Below are 21115 nucleotides of genomic sequence, written 5' to 3' on the forward strand. Positions count from 1 at the left end.
CATTTGTATGTGTGCGTGTGTGTATGATGTACACGTAAAAAGATTACAAAACACAGGACGAATCCCAATGTAACACATCATCACAACAATAGATGGCGCTATTGATAATATGAAAACTCGGTATAAAAAAAAGAAAAACAACGACGACAACAACAACAACAACAACAACAACAACAACAACAACAACAACAACAACAACAACAACAACAACAACAACAACAACAACAACACCAGTAAAATCATTTTCTTCCTTGACCGGTACAAGTCATACTACTGTTTATTTTACCTTTCTGTCTGAGCGCTCAAAATGCCTAACACAATGCCCATTGGGAAAAAAAAAATCATCAGAAAAAGAATCAGTTAAGGTAACGAAGTGAAAAAAAAGCAATTTTTTTGCCGCCACGTGAAATATCAGACTAGTTAGTGTCAAGATTTGTAATGAAATTCTGCCAGTACATGTCACCATGCAATATTCCTAACTCTGAATCTATGATAGACAGTCTGGGATGAACAATAGTGACTGCTTTCTATTCTGAAATTTGACTATGTCGATGAAGCAGGGACAATGTGCTCTTCTGGGCTTCAAATTTGCTACATTTAAGGGAATGTATAGGTTTGGTTGAGACCTAACTTCAGGTTTCGAACTTTTTTGTTGTGTGAGATAATGAGAAACCTCATATGAAATATGAAAGAGTATGTAATTCAAGAGGGATTCAACATTTATTTGATGAAAATTGGTTTTGAAACAGCTGAGATATCCAAAATAGGGCAGTTCTAATAAAAGGTGGGACCCATCTTTTACTAAGATCGCTTTGTTTTACTTTGTTTTTTAATGTCTCAGCCATTCCAAAACCGATTTTCATCTAATAAACTTTGAATACCTCGTAGAATGGTATGCTCTGTAATATTTACATAAGTGGTTTTTTGGTATCTCGCAAAAAAAATTAAAAACCCAATCCATCAATACTATATATACCATCCCTTTAACTGACTGGAGATGAGAACAGCACCACGAGAAATCTTAAGTGCCCAAATGAAACATCAAATTCAAACAAGACTGGTCGGTATTAGTTATGAATGTTGGAAAATTCAAATCCAGCAGCTTCAGTTTGTCATGTCTACCTTTTTTTCTTTTCTTTTTCAAATATAGCCTGGCCTATAGGGAAGATAGTTTCTTCTAGGTTATTTTTTGTCTAATTCTTGCCACTACAAATGTCACAATGAAGTCTCCTTTATTTTATGCTCTCACTGAAATTGAAATGCAAGCCCTACCATACCAACAAACCGTTGATGAGTTGCTTTTTTTTTCAAAGTAAAAAAAATGAGCTTCCATTACACCATGAACAGTGAAAGAAACAAGAATCAAACACTTACACAGGCAACAACACACACACATGCTTCCATGAAGGCAGGCTTCTCACCTCCCTGTTCCAAGCAATGAACTGCAGTAATATGCGACAGATAATCTATCTAGTCTAGCTTTCAGGCCGTCTGCTTGTATTATTGAACTTCCCAGAAAATTAACACCCTCCAACCCAATGATGAGAGAACACTAGTACTGGTAGCAGGTTTAGCTGGATGGTATGCTTTCATCGCTGCAAAGGGCACATTGGTGGAAAGGATTACATCAGAAACCAGACTGATATCTCATTACAGGTAAATAATTACACTCACAAGACATGGCACAGCAAAATTTTTGAAAATAGTGTGTAAATTACAGGATTTTAAAATGTTCACATCTTAGAACCTTATTCAATAAATTTGTGTAAATTTAGATGTGGCAGCCATCAAATAGGATACACTGCGTGAAGGGATGTTATGAGGGTATTTGTTGACATAATAGATTATGTAATCTTTGTAATTTAGGTATGATTTGTGATGAATTACATTATCTTTTTGAGTGCGCATAAATTCTTGAGGAGATAAGGACAAATATGTCCCAGCTTAGTGTACAAAACTCCCAGACACGCTGAAAATGCCTAAAATAGTTGATACTAAAGATGTCGAAACACTGTCGAAACTTGCAAAGTTTGTTCATGTTATTATGCTAAAATTTAGGAGATCATTGGTATTAACTGTGCATGTATATAAAGTGTATGATACATATATACCTGGTATATATAATGTGTGTGTGTGTGTGTGTGTATATATACATATATGTATGTATGTATATATATTATTAGTAATTACAGCATGAACTTGGTTTCAGTTTTATCTTTTATATCATCACACCGACATGTGTACAATTTTTTGCTTCTTTTGACCATAACTTCAAAAATGTACCTTAATATGTAGTGACCAATATATCATCTAAAAGGGATTATTTTGTACTTTATGACAGAGACCGTACTTCAAAATCTTAAAAAATGGACTTATCGGATTTTGCGAACAAACTCTTCATATATATATATATATATATATATAATAACAGCAATAATTAGTACACACATATACATATATATATATATATATACATATACTTATATATAATATATATATCGTCGCTGGGGTGACAAGACCTCGTATCTCAAAAATGACAAATGTTCAGGAGAGTAAAAAAACATGGCGGCCAAAGCACTGTAGTGAATGGGATAGCCTTTCCTTTGACATATGTATATACATACATGTACATATGTTTCCAAGTTACAAGCATCTTTTTGCCATCTTATCTAATCATATGTCTTGTTATAATTTATTGCCTGGCGGTCAATCAGCATCTAAAAAGGTCAGCGGGATCATGTCACTGTGACAGGCTTTGCACAAGACTTCCATCTTCTTTTTGTATACAAAATGTCTGTTACTTCATCAGTATTTTTCTGCTGCTGAAGAGAACAGTGTTATCTCAGACATCTTCAATGCACTACCCGATTTTTGAAGAATTGAAGACAAAGCAAAAATAATAATCATAATATTTTGTGTGTATGTGTGTGGGAGCGTTTACCTGGTGTGAGCTTGCATTAAAAAAAAAGAACAACGTGCATGCATGTGTGTTGTGTGTGTGTATGTGCCTCTTTTTGTGTGCATGTGTACACATTAAACACACTGGTGACTCTTGAACATCGATTAAATGTGCTTTCCAATATGACAAGTACGTACTACATGTCGCTACTTTCTGTTCCCGAAATGTTTCACTGATACACAAACTGTTCTTATTTTCTTCGCATTCATTTAATATCACTTCAAACCCCTGCTGCTGTGTTAAGTCCACTTTCATAATTTTTATTCAAAAAATTCTCAATTCAATGTAAATTTCCCTTTATGAACATATCTACATAATATATCTATATATCTAAATATATATATATATATATATATATATATATATATATATATATATATATCTAGATGGCACCTTAGGGAGACATATTGGGGGGAAGTGTCTTCATTAGGGAGACAACTGGTCATTAAGGAGACAATTTTCGTGTCTCCATTGCGTAAACTGCCATTGAACATGTATATAACAAATTTGCATATAAAACAAATGGAAATGTCTTCCAAATGACCCATCTAGGAGTATATATATATATATATATATATATATCATTTCTTGTTGTTTTTTAATGAGGTCCATCTCTCTATAAACAGGTGGCCTGCTTTATGGAGTAATGTCAGTCATTTTCTATCCAACCAAGGAGGTTCAATAGATGGAGTCACAACAGCTTCATTCCCTTTGAACCAATTTTGATGCAGCCACTCAAAAATATTTGAAGCTTGTACCAAACTGGATCTGCCTCACACAGATAGGAAGACAATCAATTCAAGTCTCATCGCACAGTGACCAGCCACTCTCTCCAAGAAGATACATGTATATCTTTATGATGGTACCACATAATTACTTATTGCCATCCTTACTAATAAACTATGACAGTACATAATGGTAAAGACACAAGGATGTACAAATAGAAATTGCACAAAGACCTATAATTTCATAAGACTAGTCAAAATTACTTGACTGGACATGTCTGGCCACTAATCTGGCATATCAATTTACAAAAATTCTGCATGAAGGTTACACCATATCACATTTGCTTGCAGAAATTATATAGGAAAAGTCAATTCTCCAGGAGGTACAGTTTCAAACACTTTCACAACATTCAGCTCTGATTTACACTTTTGCATTTATTTCTGGACAGGTTTGACTTTTCTTTTTAAGGTTTATCATTAGGTGAAATTTCATTTCATTTGATGACTAAAGAAGCAAAATATGTACCCAACAGTATTCAAAATGAATCTTCAGATTGCTCAGAAAGATGGAAGCATCAGATCCCAATCATCAAAGGCACAAAAACACCTGTGGAATTCTTCTGTGCATCCCTAAAAAAAACCCCGAGAACTGTTTGAATAATTATAGCCAGTTGGAACTCCAGGTCTCAAACCTCCTTGACTCAACACAGTAGACCAGTACCCCAACATGTTTTTTATATCATGCATACCTTTATTACAAAAACTTTTCAAACACCAAAAAGCTTGCATAACATTTGCCCATAATAACTTAGCACAAACCAAGCACTGAAATGCTTCGAGTATGATCTGGTGGGTGGAATTGCTTGTTAAACCGCCCCAACACTTTCACATACATGTACAATGTATAAAGGTTTGCGCATGGTTAGTGCATTGGCGCGTACAATTTCATGCCAATGCAGAAAACATCCATGACAATGTGTGGAAGGACGCTGGTCAATGCATGAAATGCAAGACAAAATTATCAACATGTTCAAATTTTGACATTGACTATATTTTGGGGCAAATTCTTTGAACCTTTCGGGAATCATGCATCATCCTCCAGGAACTACATGTATGTGCAGTGTATGTTCAAGCTTGCCTTTCCAGTGTTTGTCATATGTGGGGCAGTGCGGAATTACATGAACCAGCTGAAACAAATCATATGACAAAAAAAAAAGACAAAAAAAAGAAGAAAAGGTCACCACTGCAAGTATGCTGTGGCATTGAATACGAATGCATGAACAATCCATGCATGTGTCAGGGCGACTTTACTAAGTCCTTTGTAGACTCGTTTGGTTGGTTATAACGAAATTTTGTTATAATGAAAGAAACCTGCCAGTCTGGAGGACTTTTGTTATATCGGGAGTCTAGTATACTCTAGTTCACTGGCTGATTGAGAGGAGGTTATTCTATTTGTTACATAACTGAAAGTTTGAGAATTTATATACTTCTAGGAAGCATTCAAATGGGTTGAATATGAACATCATTTATCATTGCATTTATCATCATACATTACTGTACTTCAAACATCATGTGCATATTTTCCATTTCACATTCTGACAAAATACACAGGTATGTTTTTATATTTATCACATTTGTCCAGCAGATATTGAACTACACCTGGCAAATATGACCACAGCTCTTACCCTCTTCACATATCATCTCACAGTAATTTCCATGCTAATCACATTTCTTCATTGTATCAGACATCAGTGTTGAAGTAAATCTACGTCCATCAAGTTGTTACTTCTCTTTTCTCAAGATAAAAAGGATCTTTATTTCTTTGCTGACATATTCAAATAATGCTTTACTAAGACCCCGTTTACAGTGCGGGGCTGGGCCGAGCCGCGGCCGAGCCCAGCCTCAATTTCGAGGCTGGGCCCCGCAATTTTGTCTGTTTACACTGCCGGGCTCGGCCGTGCTTTTGATTCAAACCTTTCAATATTTTGTCGTAGTGGCGCTCTGTTTGTAAACAAATGCAATTTGGTATTGTCTGGTTTTCAGACCCTTTGCCAACTGAATACCGTGGCGACAAAGTTGCCGTTCGGGCAAAGGCCTTTGCCGAAGGAAAGAATCCTTTGCAGGACAAAACCACCTTAAACTATACTAGTTTTCGACATTGAGGGGGTTAATATCCTGATTAGCGAAATAGTACAGACAGAGGGTTTGGAAGCCAGACTAAAATTGGCCGCGCATTTGGCCCAGTTTGCGTTTACACTGAGAAAAGGTCGGGCTCGGCCGCGGCTCGGCCACGGCTCGGCCACGGCCGAGACCACCTCCCGAGCCAATTTTGGCCTCGCATTTGGCCTTTTGCGCGTTTACACTGAAGCGGGGCTGGGCCAGTCGCACTGTAAACGGGGTCATACTCACACTTTATGTTCAGAGACAAGCCATGTATCATTCACTGCTGAAAAAAAAGAAAAGAAATGCTACGGACACCATGCCCCCCAGAAGTTAAGCTTTACTGCAGTATCCCATTGGTCAGAGGAGGACTGTATCTGCACACTTCTACAGCTTGCCCCATTGTCCATGGTAGTTCCTCTGTGACAAGAAGTCCAACGGTGGTTAGATGTCAACCAAGTCTTTACTGTCCTCAAGGGGGCTCATTGAAGTCTGGTCATGTTTTCTCAATCTCGTTCTTGTTGAGGGCATCTTTCAATAGCTTAGCGAGCCCACCCAGCTCTGGAGGAGCATCTGGAGTCCTTGCCTGGAAACAAACACATACACAACACAAAAAAAGGGGGGGGGGGAACATATCAATATGGACTCACAAGACACCTGCAGAGATACATCTGAGTAAAAGGATGTTCTTACAGCTTTGGAATAGGAGGGTGGTGAAGTGCAGTGAGTGATCAATTCCTGCATATATCCTTTGGCATGCAATGAAACTTTTCCTCTGGTTTTTTTTTTTGATATTATCATTTCCTGCTAAGAAAATAAATTTGTTCTTTACTTGCTATCTTTGAATCAGTAAGATGATATCAAGAGATAACTGCATGCTTCTTACTCACAAATTGAAATATTTGGAGGGTCAGGGTTCTAAATTCCTAACTATCTGGTTCTTAGATAGTAACTTCAAATTTTCAAGTGGCACAATTACACAAAAAGCAAACACCTAAAGTTTAATATGCACCGATATGGGGAAATCAGAATGGTATCCTACAGTATGGGGACTGAAAAAGAGAACAAACAATGCAAACCCCAAGCAGGTCTAGCCTGCATATTATGACAATTTGTGATTATAGCATTTTTTCACTGTAAGTTCATTGACATTTTGACCTTTGACCATGTCAGACTTCACCCACATTCAAACTTGACTGACATCTTTAGGTTATGTACCTGTGGTGTGAGTTTGCAGGTCTTAGCTCAAAGCTGTGTAAGTTTAAATAGAGAGAATTCACCAAATTGTTGACAATGCCAATGCCAATGAGGAGGAAAAGTGACGCCTATGTCTCGCTTCCACTATGAGGGCTAGACAGAAGTAAAACATCAGACGGACAAAAAACACCTTAAAATCTGAAGGTACAAAAACAGGAAATTGTTGAAGATACGATGCCAGTTGAGAGGGAGTTCTGGAAATATCAATTACGGTAAATTACACAGAGATTCTTTTCTAAACCTGAGCCAAAACTCACCTCCACCTTTGGCTTTTTCTGTGGAGCTCCCTTTCTCCGCAGGTTAATGCCATCTGCAGCCAAGGCAGCTTCTGTTGCAACCATCAGTTCTTCCTCTGTCTGACTACCAGCTGCTTCAAGTTCCTGGTACTCCTGAATGTATCTGAGTTTAAAGGGATTATTTGGTATACAGGGAGATTTCATCTACACTCCATCGAGTCAGTAGAATTACGTAAATAACTGAAACATAGTTTAAGCAAATGTGTTTTATATCTTTGAATGTACCTGAGTTTAAAGGGATTATTTGGTATACAGGGAGTTACACACATGTATCCGTCTACACTCCATCGGATCGGTAGAATTACCTGAATAACTGAAACATAGTTTAAGCAAATGTGTCTTATATCTTTAAACATGCACACACACACACACACACACACACATATAACACACACACACGCACACCACAGAAACACTGTATGGGGTTTCTTTGGATTTCAAATGGATCCAGAGGACAAAGTTGTGTCCATAAAATGCACCTGGATGTACACAAAGTCTTAAGTTGCTGGCATGAGAGGTCAGACATCAAGGGAGCCAATTTGATGGGTGCTTTCAAAAAGTTTCAGCGGTAATATATGTATTGTCGACCCTCTCAAACCCTCCCCCATCCAAATTTCAAAATGTTTTATGAGACAATGTCAAAAGACAAAAGTTTGCCCACAAGCAAAAGATGCTTTATATTTCAAAGTGGGTATCTCATTCGGCTGGAGACTAGCTGGCGAACTGATGCTGACTCGAGTCTTCCTCGTCCTATTCTCCTGGAATGTAGCTGAGTCTCTAGGGAGTCATGAGAGAATTTCAGATGTTCAATTTTTTGAAGACTCTTTCCACTCCAGTCTCCAGCTGGCTGTGGAGACATCTCGCAGACATCTCCTTCTAGTCGCAGCCAAGGTGCAGAGACTTATTTCATTCACAAGGTCTCCAAGATGTATCTGTGCCTTTGCGGAGACCCATTGGTGAAACTACTGGAGACATTGCGGATCTGTCTCAGCAACTAAGAAGGTGTCTCAGCGATGTCATGGCAACATCTTGGAGACTTTTGAACTAATAAATTATCATCTTTTTGGAGATGCCTCTGAAGATGCCGTCCAGTCACCTTCTTGGTGAGAGAGCAAGCCATTTTTGTCTCCTGAGTCACATGAGTTACAGCAATTGATCAGTTGTGTCAATTGCGGCAGTCGTGGCGATTAGTAAGATACGCCCTTTTAACTTTAAAACTTTTTAAAACTTAGCTTGTCACTTAATTCTTTGCTACTGTTACAGTGGATATGTTTGTGCGAGTATTTTTTTAACTTTTTGTGCATGGCTGGGTAAGATGAGTTTTGTGTGTTTCTAATTCCATGGAATCAAGGCATCAACAAATGGAACAAATGGCAAGAAAAAATATTCACATGCTTTAATGCTTGTGCTGGTGTTTGGCTGCATGAAATGCGCAAAAATTCAAACTCTGTAAAAATTTCCACTTTTGCAATAGATGATGATTTTTAAGATTCCTCAATCTGGGTGAGGGCCATGGTGCCTATCTGAGCAAAGTGATATCCTTTCACCTGAAGGATGCTAAAAACTTTGTACCTGGCAAACTTAGTGAAAATCCATCACTGGGTTTTCAAGAACAAGCTGAAAATGTAAACAGTTTAAGCTCAACACACGGATGCACAATCTGAATTGCACTTTAAAGATAATGCTGACAGAAGTGGAAATTATCTGTGGAGCCATGTGCTAAGTTTGGTGAAAATCCGATCTTAGATGAGAAGATAGTATACAAATGACGCACAGGTCTCAGCGAGTCAGTTGGAATTGTGTGCATAAGGTAAACTAAGGAATGCTTAACCCACGAGGCGAAGCCGAGTGGGTTTAGGCTAAATTCCATAGTTACCCCATGCACACTATATTCCGACTAACGCACGAGAAGACATGTGCGTCATCTGTTTTGTAGAATGGGTAATTTTCTTGCCAAAGACCCATTTTTCTATCTGTTATCTGATGACAAATTTACTGGATGCATTTCCTTTTGGCTTGCCATAGACGAGAGCCCGAAAACCATGCGTCAGTTTTTACTGGACGCATGGTTGTTTCTCTTCAGAACCATGCATCAGTAAAAACTGATGCATGATTGTTTTAGCCGATAGGCGTCTCGTACTGGGTGCGCGAACGCTTGCTTAATGCGCGAACCTTTGTTACCAGTGCGCATACTTTTGCTACAAGTGCACGATAACATGTTTACCACTGTGACTCAGCGTGCGGCCAGTATAAATAAACACATAGCTCTCGACCAATGGGATCGCAGGATTCTCGCTATCCATTCTATAAATACATCTTATGTCCCAGGCCACAGTCCCACTCACATCATTGACCTATCAGGGCACCAGTGCAGTAATCATGAACAACATTCTTTCCGCTGAGAATCATCTTAATGCAATAACACTCGGTTGTACTACTTGCGGATCAGGAAAATGATTAATGAAGATCTTTGAAATTTAAAACCACACTCAGCCCTAATGGGAGTCAAAAGAAAAAAATCATAACAACTTTGCATGTCCTGCCCACACAGAAAAATTCTCCAAGGTTTAGTTAACATCCAATAAATGAGTATCAAAGAAAACAAACATGTAAAATGTCATGGGATGACATGAAAACAATGCACAACATATCACAGAGAAAGATCAGAACAGCTTACTGTACTTTAGCCCATATGGTATAAGAGAAGAAATAAACATCTCTTGAAAAGCTGATTTCTTTCATTTTTAACCAAAACGTCCATTGTCCTTGGTAAATTTTCACAAGAATGGCATGTGGTAATATCTACGTGAAATAGTTTGCAAATTTAAAACCGCAAAACTGCTCGCAAGCCATATTTCTTAGGAGTAGTGCAACTTTCTATGTTGACATTACAATGCGATCATAATTCCAAGTAAATTATCCTGTGTCAGCGAGATCGGATGCTAGCTCAGTGTAAGATCCATCTATGAATACAATCAACACATATCCCAAGGAATGACCTTTTAAGGAATAATGTCACTACACACATACATCATACTTTTAAAACTAGTAAAACCTTTTTCATACCTGTAACATATTGATTGATGGACTGCACTCTGGTTAGCCAGGTCTATGGTCTGCTGGTTTCTGTATGTTTGATAGAATTTCCTGCAAAACGAGAAAACAGCAAAAGACCCACGTCATCCTTTTTTATCAAATAAACTTTATTTTGCAAGATCAACACTCATATCTTTCCTTTTTTTCCCCTCATACATTTTCTAGCGATATCACTTGCAGAACTTTTTTTTTTTTTTTTTTTTTTTTTAAAAGAAGAAGAAGTGCATGATTCTAGCTGTGTGATACATTTACATTGCATAAAAATAAAAAGAGGAAGGAATTGCTGATGAGGTGAATGATTGATGTCACATGATATCTAATACATTCAGATCACATTCCAACAGGCATTTGATTTATGACCCCATAATTTTGTTTGAAAACTATATCAGTGCTTCGGCATGAATAAGGAAGGACAAAGCAATGATAACTTTTTCCGCAATGCCCAATCTTGAATACATACGCCCGTATTTTGTCCTCTGGATAAAGCAGTTCTTGAAGTGGCTCCGGATCGATGGACTGGTGGAAGGTTGGCTCTTGTTTGGGAGGAAAAGCTGCCATGACGTCATACCAGACAGGCTTGTCGGCTGGCTTCATCACACCAGCCCTAATTAGATCCCGCACTCTGCAGGATGAAAAGGAAGGTGACTGTTAAGTTATTCAGTTCTCAGAGGCAATAAATAAAGCTGACATGGCTCATTTTGATTTTTTTTTCAGTGAAAAATTATGAGAAAGTCAGTAGTCCTCTGCTCTTTCATAATGTCTGAGTCAAGACCATGTAGTTATATAATCAATCTCAGGTAGAAAATGACCTACATGTATAGTATTTTTGTCAAACAGAGGGCAAGTTTTCTTTGCATCTGGTTGCAAGTACAAGTATGTCTGCCCATTGCTCACAAAAAAAAAATAGAAATGACATGCAACAAACATGATTCCCTAACCTCAGAGACTCCAACCCAAAGCACCTTCTGATCTGGAGATTCTCCCGCCTGAAACCCCTAGCAAACGGGAGACTCCAACTTGATGTGTGCGAAGCGCTAAGTTCCTAGGGTTCTAGATGCTCTCTGGTGCTATCTAAGGCTTATTTTTCAACATACGATAGAAATAAGTAAGAAATCATTTCCAACTGGAGACATTGAGCCAGGGCAGGAGAAATTAAAACTCAAGTGGGAGAACGGGAGATTTTGCAAAAATGGGTTTTCGGCGGGAGATCTCCCGTCGAAAACGGGAGAGTTGGAGTCTCTGTAACCTGTATGAATTGCCATCATCTGACTCCATGAGTCATGACTCTGCTACAACTTGTATGAAAAGTTACCTCACCCATGGCAATAGCCCCTCATCTATTAACAACAGAAGTGATTTAATTTTTGATTCTTCACATGCAAAGCCAAACATTATTGCTTTCTCTAGAAAGATTTAATTTTCATAATTTAAATACAACACCACTTTTGACTTCAATTAGACTCGACCTACAAACAGTACAAGCCCTGCATTGCGCATCAGTACCATAATCACTACCTATATGGCATGAGCCATCATATCTGATTCTGAGTTCATTGACCCAGAACAAAGAGGTCCAGCCAGGTTATACTACTACTACTACTACTAGTTATGTTACTAGAACTACTTTACTACATGCATACAATAGTTCTTAATCATAGTATTAGCATATACATTGTAGATGGGTATGCTACAACCCCTATATTCTACTAGACTAGAGTCAAATGATCTCAGAGATCTTGGACTTTGTTATGCAATGTAGACCCACAATGTAAAATTCATACACGATTTGCAAAGGACTACACTAGTGAGTGTAGAAATGTTGGCATTCTTTTAAGTTTTAGTTTTGCCTTGCTGTGGCCTTTGTAAAAGTCAGAGTCTACTTTTTGCTTTGCTCTGCTTTGCTTTGAGGACAAGTCCGAAGTGGGTGTATACTCGCTCGGCTCGGGCAAGTGTCTATAAATATGGGAAATGCAGGTTGTAGCAAATCAAACCATCCTCGACGGGTTAAGTGCTATACACAGCCCAGTCGCTGTAAAAATGCGCGCAGACACGAGACACTGTGCAGATAGAGAGCATGGCAGCGTCTGGTCGGTGATGTACCCTTTGCTTAACTGCGACTTGACCGAAAGATCGGTCTGTATCGTGTCGTCAGCGATAGGCCTATGTTCCTCAGAGACTACATCTAACTTGTTAGGTTCAATAGATATGTAATGATTAAAAAAAAAAAAATCCTCTAACATTAGAGTCTAACTGTTAGGCTCTAACACTACTAGATCTAGTCTTATCTGATCTGGTCAGTCTGGACAGACGGATTTTTGTGTCTAACGTTAAACTGCGACTGCGACCAGCCCGAATGAAAAGCATTCAACCTCCCCCAGTTTACAACTGTACAACAGGGGAGCACCCCAGGGCTACCATTTGCTATGATGTGCAATACATATATTATTCGAACAACAGCGACAGCCAACACAAGGAGCCTTCTATAATGACCAGTAAGTTGCTTGTGAGGAGTAGAACTTCCCACACAATATTGCAGGTATGGGACTAAATTTAGATATTCACTCATATCTCGTGACTACGTAACTATCTACTTACTAAAGTATAATACATACAGCAGTGGTAGCGTCAATAACAGCAAACGAAATTGTCATGATCTGTGGGTACTCACCTTGTAAAAATGGTGCCGAGCTTTTCTAACCTACTTAGACTTGTCATTTTGACTTTTAATTTTCACAGCCAGCTTCAAGCTCGTATCGTAGACGCACGTAAAACACTGTACACACTACACACACACGTGTGAAAATCCGCTCTTATCGATAGAGCTAGAGTTTGTAGAAGCTAGCGCTTGGATCAAATCTTCGACTTCGTTCGAGAGAGGGAGCTCCGAGCCCGCGCCGAGCGCTAGCTTGGACGGTGTACACCTGCTTCCGAAACTTTGGCTTCTCTCCAAAAATGTTTTAGTCGAAAAACATTTACAATACATTCCCTCTTCACTTCAACCTCATAGATGACATGAAAAGTTTAGCTTCCTTCACCAAACTGGTGATAAACTCATTTCACTGATGCTCTTGCCATAAATTGTTTGCTCTTTTTTCTCCTTTTCTTGCCGTTGACTGCTAATGCTCTGATGTGAGTGTTACCTTATCTTGTTATAGCTTTACATAAGTTTATGTTGAATCTCCTTACAATGTATTTCTCTTGTAATCTTGTTCCATATACAGAGACTCCAACCCCAAGCCCCTTCTGATCTGGAGATTCTCCCGCCTGAAACCCCTATATAGCGAACGGGAGACTTTAACTTGATATGCGCAAAGCGCGAAGTTCTAGGGTTCTAGATTCTCTCTCCGTGCTATCTAAGGCTTATATTTTTCAACATACGTTGACAATAAGTAAGAAATCATTTCAAGCGGGAGACACAGAGCCAGGACGGGAGAAATTAAATCTCAAGCGGGAGAACGGGGGCTTTTGCAAAAATGGGCTTTCGGTGAGAGATCTCCCGTCGAAAGCGGGAGAGTTGGAGTCTCTGCATATACCTTGCGGCCACCGGGTCCCCGCCCCCTCCCCTAGTCTATTATACACATGGCTCATTTATTATTATCGCATTTTTTTTTTTTTAGATCCAGTACTGTATACTCCAATTTCATTGTTTTAAGTTTCTACACAAATCACACAGTGTTGTGTTTATATTACCTCGTATCCATCCATGACAATGTAAAGTAACACATAAATTATAAGTTATAAGTTCAGTATCATGGCCGGCGGAACCGTGGGGGCTGTGGGGGCTCGGGCCCCCACACTTTTTGTGCATCATACACAGGAATACATTTAAGCTGTCAGCACTTTGTCCCCCCCCCCCCACTTTTTTTTTAAAACCCGGAAGTACGTATAAGTGGCACTAAATAGAAATACATGTAGATGGAAATCTTGAAGTATGAGCGCGGTAAGGTTATGTTTTTCCACTGAAGACCTTTTTTTCGATAAAAAACAAAACAAACAAACCTGGAAATGGAAGGGGAGAGATGAGCTGAGGACCTTATTTTTTTTTTTTTTTTTTTTTTGCTTGTCAGCTGAAGAAACCCGGTTACGAAGACTCGAATTTTTTTCCTGCATTAATGATATCCTTTCTAAACTATATTTTGTTTCCCTATAAGTAGTTGATTGAACAACTGAAAGGGCCTTCAAAGTAATTCTGCGATTTTGAGTGAAAATGGGATAATGATTTGATAAGACAGTCTGATAAGTCTGATAAAACAATTCCTGAAGCTGGTAAAGGATTGGTATTGCAAAATAATGTTATCAATACGAGTTGCTGAATGGTTCGTTACTGGAGTTGGTTTAGTTATGACAGGTAGAGTAGATGAAGTCGTCATAATTTCCAGAAAAGTCTGGGCTATATTCAAGGTCTGAAACTTCAAGGTCTAAGTCAACATTAAATATCCCTTAACATAACAATTTTTGGTAAAAAAAAATAAAAAATTCGTAATGAGGAGTGTGAATTTAAAAAAAAATCCGGAGTATTTGAACTTTAGGAGGTCAGTACATCACTGATACAAGTATATTCCTAAAATGAGTGACGTCAATTTTAATAACAAAATGATTCAACAGTGCCATTAGTGCAATTAAATTCATTATGGGGTATAAAATAATCTGTAGGCCTTGTTTGACGTATAAAGCAACACCTCCTCTCATTCCATGATCCTTGCTATAGGAGTGAATGTGTAGTAGTGTAAAACCCCGAATGTTTTATGTTTCGCTAAGACTTTATAGAGAAAAAAAAGTGATTCACTGGAGTGTGTTATCCATAAAAAACAAAAAACATCAAAATGATAGTGCAAACTTCGTATAGTCAGATGCATAGAAAAGGTGCAACCCTCAAAATCATTTACTCCAAATCAAAGATTTCAATTGATTTGATTTGATTTGATTCATTTCCGCACTAAATCAAGTATGAATAGAATACATAAATGCACAAAGACAATAATGAATAACAAGCGTAACATTACACAAAATAGGATACACATAATATAAGCAATATATTGAGCAGTATACATAAACAGAAACATGTCGCAAGATATAGTATTTTTCAGTATAAAGAGATAAGTGAATGCAGGAGACCACTATCGTGAGCGATTACACTTGAAAATGGAGGGGGCCTCATAAAATGATTTATTCATTATAAATCGTCTGAACTTGGATATTGTTCACTGTCATCCCTACAAAAATTTGCACAGTCTTTACATGGAAAATCAAATAATATAAGGTAACTGATGATAATTATTTGTCGAGTCATCTATTGCACTAAACGGTATTTCTGGATCATAGAAACATGTCAAACAATCATCACTATCTAATGAGTTAAACGCAAAGTTTTCAACTCGTTTCAGCGAGCACTATATAGAGTGCATTCGAGCGCATGTGGAGGATTAGTGAAGAGAGAGCAAGAAAATAATGACAGAAGAAGACGAGGAAGACACTAGAAGAAGTATAGTACAAGTAAGCATTCTGGTAAGTGAAAGAAGAAAAATAAGAAAAAAAAAACCCGGAGAACTATAAGAAAGCAAACTATCGACAGTGGACAAGAAAAGATAAAAAACACAATGAAACACATACCCAGAAAACATACGATCCACGTGTAGGCCTATGTACCCAAAAGCAGAGCCCAAATGTCGCTCTCCCTAAATACCCCCTTCTCGGCCTCCCAAGAAAATTACTATTTTCTACGTGTATACTGAAAACTGATACTCGTTAAAAAACAAACAACTAAAAAATTGATCAAGTACATGAGACGCAACTCCAAGGAACAGAGAACAATATGCCATATTCTTATAGTAGTCACGTAAAGGAAGATGAGAATATTCTGTAAAAAAAACTAACAAACCCAAAAACATTCTTGACGAGAAGAATGAGCTTCAAAACACGCAGGTGAGGCCAACCAACTGTGCAGGATCATCAGTCAGCAGAATACAAACTATACGTGAAAGTACAGGACTAGAAAGCGCCGCATGTCATGTCCATAATCGGCCAGTCATTAATGATTGTTGGCGTAACTGTCAGATATAAATAGATTAGTAAATAGACGGTGACAGACGGATGTAACGGATATACTTGAGATATAGACTGACAGACATTATCATTATGATTATGACAGATGACATACATGTACATCCATGTAAATACATACGTATACGTACATAAATTTCATGTAATTTCATTATTTTTTTTCCATTTCCAACGAAAACTGAACACAGACGTAAACATAACGCAATTGTATGAATACAAAACATTTCGAATATACTTACATCAGCATGTATTGGGATAGAGCCTTCTCTTCTGTTGCGCCATCACGTCTGTGGAACTCTCTACCAGTCCAGCTTCGGAATTGCAACAGCCTCAATACCTTCAAGTCTGAACTGAAGACTTATCTTTTCCAGCAACTTTGTGAATGATGTGTTACCACTGGCGTAGCCAAGGGGCGGGGGGGGGGGGGGGGGGGGGGGGTCGCCCCCCTAAGATTTGGACCGGGGATTTGGGAGGCGGAAAAAATATGCGTGTATACTGTAATGCATGCACATAAAGCAGGTCTCCTTTTCAACCTTTCATCAATCAGATCAGGATTTTTTGAATATTTCACTCAAAGTGTGCACCAGATCGTTGAATTTCAATTCAAAATATGCAAAATCTTTCGTGCTTGGGAGGGGGTATCCTCCTCCCAAACCCTCCCCCTTCTATGCCTCTTTCCCTAGCCTTAGTACACTTTTTAGATTTACAAAAAATTATGAATAATTCTGAGTGCACAAGACTTATCACTTATATTCCGAAAACTCAAAGTTCCTTCATGAACAAGGGGAATTTCCCCTTCGTAGTAATCGACCCTTTCCTCCCTCAGTCCCCCTCCCCCCACATCAGTTTTTTTGTTTGTTTATGATTTCCCAAATATTCCATCAAATATGCGTATACGAGATATCTCAATTTCAACCTTAAAAAGGCAAAAGCTCCATCGTACGGGAAGGGTATGGAGATAAGACTCGCCCACGCCTTCTCCCTACTCGTCCGCCCCCCCCCCCCATGCATAGAAGTAGACTGTAGCTACACTTTGAACATAAACAGTTTTCCAAATATGACACAAAATGTGTGCACCAAAATGTTAAACTGCAATCAGAAAATTATACAGAATCTCCTTCCACAGACTTGTTACACTTCTCTTCTGATTGACAAATTTCCAGAAATTCCAACAAAAGTGTGCGCCATATTGTTGAATTTCAGTTCTAAAAGCTTAAAACTGAAAAAAAGGCTCCCTTAATGAATATGGGAGAGGTATCTTGCCACCCATCCATTGCATGTTACCCACTATAGACTTAGTACATTTTTGGGAATGACAATTTCCGAATTTTCCACAAAAAGTGTGCTCCAGATCGCTTTATTTCAATTCTAAAAACGCAAAAGCTCCGCCGAGCGGGAGAGGGCATCCCCCTTCCCCTAAGCTCTACCTCACTAGACTTTGTACATACACACAGATGATGCACATTCGGAATAAGAGCTATAAAATTCCGTGATTTACACTTCAATGAAAAAGTATTGCACCAAAAGTTTGCACCAGATCGCTCAATTTCAGGTCTGAAAAATTCAAAATCACCTTCGTGTGGGAGGGGAAAATGCCCCTATTATACGCCCTCGTGTGCATGCTTTTCCTGTTTAATTGCTGAACAGACAGCGTTCATGATATTCAGTGTAAGAATTAATACAAGACGTTTATTTAAATAATACCATTTTATAGCCACATTGTTCAATAATAATCGACATAAAAATATATTGCTACACCTTAAACGATGGGACTGTTTCAAGTCGATAAAACGCGTAAAAACATGCATCAAATCGCACCATTTGCAACATCAAAATGCAAAAAGTTCTCACCGTGGGAGGGGGGACACCCCCCCCCCCCTCCCACACCCTCCCCTTCCCCCTAGCTCGCTCTGCTCGCTCGGGCTCAGTCGCGTTCATGATATTTAGAGTAAGAATTAATACAAGAAGTTTGTTAAAATGATACCATTTTATAGGCAATTATTGTTCAATAACAATCTACACTAAAATTCATGCAACCATAAACAAGTGGGACTGTTTCAACTCGTTAAAACACGCAAAAACATGCATCAAATTGCACCATTTGCGACATCAAAATGAAAAAGTTCCCACCGTCGGAGGGAGGACATCCCCCTCCCACACCCTCCCCTCCCTCTCGCTCGCTCCGCTCGCTCGGGTTCAGTCGCGTTCATGATATTCAGTGTAAGAATTAATACAGGAAGTGTATTTAAATTATACCATTTATAGGCAAATTGTTCAATAATAATCTACATCAAAATATACTGCTACCTTAAACAAGTGGGACTGTTTCACGTCGATAGAAAGCGCAAAAACATGCATCAAATTGCACCATTTACAACATCAAAATACAAACAGTTCTTACAGTGGGAGGGGGGACCCCCCCTACCACACCCTCCCCTTCCCCCTCGCTCGCTCTGCTCGCTCGGGCTCCGTCGCGTTCATGATATTCAGAGTAAGAAATGAAGTTCATTAAAATGATACCATTTTATAGGCAAATTGTTCAATAATAATCTATACACTAAAATATACTGCAACCTTAAACAAGTGGGACTGTTTCAACTCGTTAAAACACGCAAAAACATGCATCAAATTGGACCATTTGCAACATCAAAATGCAAAAAGCTCTTACCGTGGGGGGGGGGGGGGGGGGGGGGGAAACACCTCCTACCACACCCTCCCCCCCCCCCTCCTCGCTCGCTCGGGCTCGGTCGCTCCGCTCGCTCGCAGACTAACCGCCCCCTAAGATCAAATCCTGGCTACGCCGTTGTGTGTGACACTTTGTGGGAGCTGGGCGCCTTTGAATGTTTCTACAGATAAATGGCGCTATATGAATGCTGTTTCATCATCATCATCATCATGTGAATTGTTATAATGATATGTTGGTAACAGTTTACTTTAAAAAAATCATACAGGAAATGTAATTGTATTGCGTAATGGGTAGTCAAGTGGCTGCTGAAAATGAAGGGGACATCATTCTAATAAGGCGAGCTGGTATTATTGCAGCCGCCCTCAAAAAAAAAAAGAACAAAAAATGAGCAGCAAACAATCCTGCTCGTAAAGAAAAAATAACCGAGAGGGATTGCTTGCTTGCTTGCTTGCTTGCTTGATTGATTGATTGATGGATGGATGGATGGATGTAATGAAGAAATGGCAACAGATATGCAGATAGACAGATAAGGTAGGTCCACAGACTGATGTGATGACGTATCTTCCTTGATTGAAATCATTTCGAAGGAAAAAGGTCTTTGATTGCGCGTTCGATTTACGTAACAATTTGCATAGTTTCATTTACAGTATATGCATCGTAGCGAAATACATAACTTAGTCTCCGCAAATTTGGTAATACAATATACTACTGCTTGGGTGCTCATGTTGCATGGACAAGATAATGTCAATGAACGCTTTCTATAATGACTGTACTGAAATTTACACCTCACTAAAAGGGCAACTGGTCTACTCATGGTTTGGTGAATAAAACGGGCACTCCGCAAACATGTGAAGAATTACCGTGTTGTAATCGTGTATTCATATTCCTCAACATATCGCGAGAATGACTGCAACATCTATTAGATTCAAGTTAATAAGATTTTTAATCAGTATATGTTCTGAGTATGTATACAGTTTGTACATTACTAATGTATTTCTGTCACTATAGTTTATGAATGATGTGAACTGTATCATTTATCTATTTTGTACAGTGTTTTGTCAGTAGGCCACTTTCTCTCTCTCTCTCTCTCTCTCTTTGCCAGTGGAATACGATTTCTATATCATTATAGTACGACAATAGGTATTAAATTGATCTAGAATATTAAACCACGAGGACAGGAGGAAGAGGGGGGGGGGGGAGGGAACAAGAGTAGACGGAAAGGAACTGGAAGAAAATGATCCCTTAGGCCCGGATGTTGAGTGTATTATCTGGCACCAGCTGATCTCGCGCTTGGGCATTCTTAGTATGTGCTTGTAACGTCTTCTTGCTGCACTTCCGCTTCATGAACAAGCGAACTTAGCGAAGTGTATGTATAAGGGCCTATCCACTGTGTTATATACCGTCACGCAGCCAGGGTTCATCAGTCTAATCACATGAAGAGACATTTGAGCTGCGATTTATCCCCGTAGTGTTAGTCCATGGGCCAGGCCAGATATTGGTACCACCTGAGGTGGCAAAACCTTTTTGGTGTCATTTTGTTTGTCGGGCATAGATATGCTTATCAAGCTATGATAGCATTTCCAAATGAGTAGCTTAGTCATAATAAATGAATTTTTAACCAATTTGGTTTCGTTGTTATATCCCTATACTTCTGAATCGAAACTAACCGCTATACAAAGAAGAGCACTGTCTTCTGTATGTTCACAGGTGTTCTGTTGTAAACGCGGTGCGCTTAGTCTTTATTCAAGGCAGGGAAGGGAATATCCAAAGGTTTTGATGTCCACAGCGCTTAGTCTTTAATCAGTCGGCGAAGGGAATATCCAAAGCTTATGATACATTGTATATCCTTTTATCTAAAAACAACAACAATAAAAAG

General features: G+C 38.8%; 1 protein-coding gene across 1 annotated transcript; it reads right to left on the minus strand.

Moving 5' to 3' along the window:
• Positions 1 to 6302: 6302 nt before the first annotated feature.
• On the minus strand, positions 6303 to 13247 carry LOC139728199 (small ribosomal subunit protein mS23-like). Its single transcript, XM_071639161.1, has 5 exons — positions 13162 to 13247; positions 10954 to 11115; positions 10464 to 10544; positions 7359 to 7500; positions 6303 to 6430 (listed from the first exon to the last, which is right to left on the minus strand). Exons 1-5 carry the CDS (start codon positions 13206 to 13208, stop codon positions 6341 to 6343), a joined length of 522 nt encoding a protein of 173 aa, XP_071495262.1. The 5' UTR covers positions 13209 to 13247; the 3' UTR covers positions 6303 to 6340.
• Between the last annotated feature and the right edge of the window lie 7868 nt (positions 13248 to 21115).

Source organism: Diadema antillarum, unplaced genomic scaffold, assembly GCF_040938485.1.
Source record: "Diadema antillarum isolate AM-2024a unplaced genomic scaffold, OU_Dant_1.0 seq00000169_RagTag, whole genome shotgun sequence".
Taxonomy (NCBI): Eukaryota; Metazoa; Echinodermata; class Echinoidea; order Diadematoida; family Diadematidae; genus Diadema; species Diadema antillarum.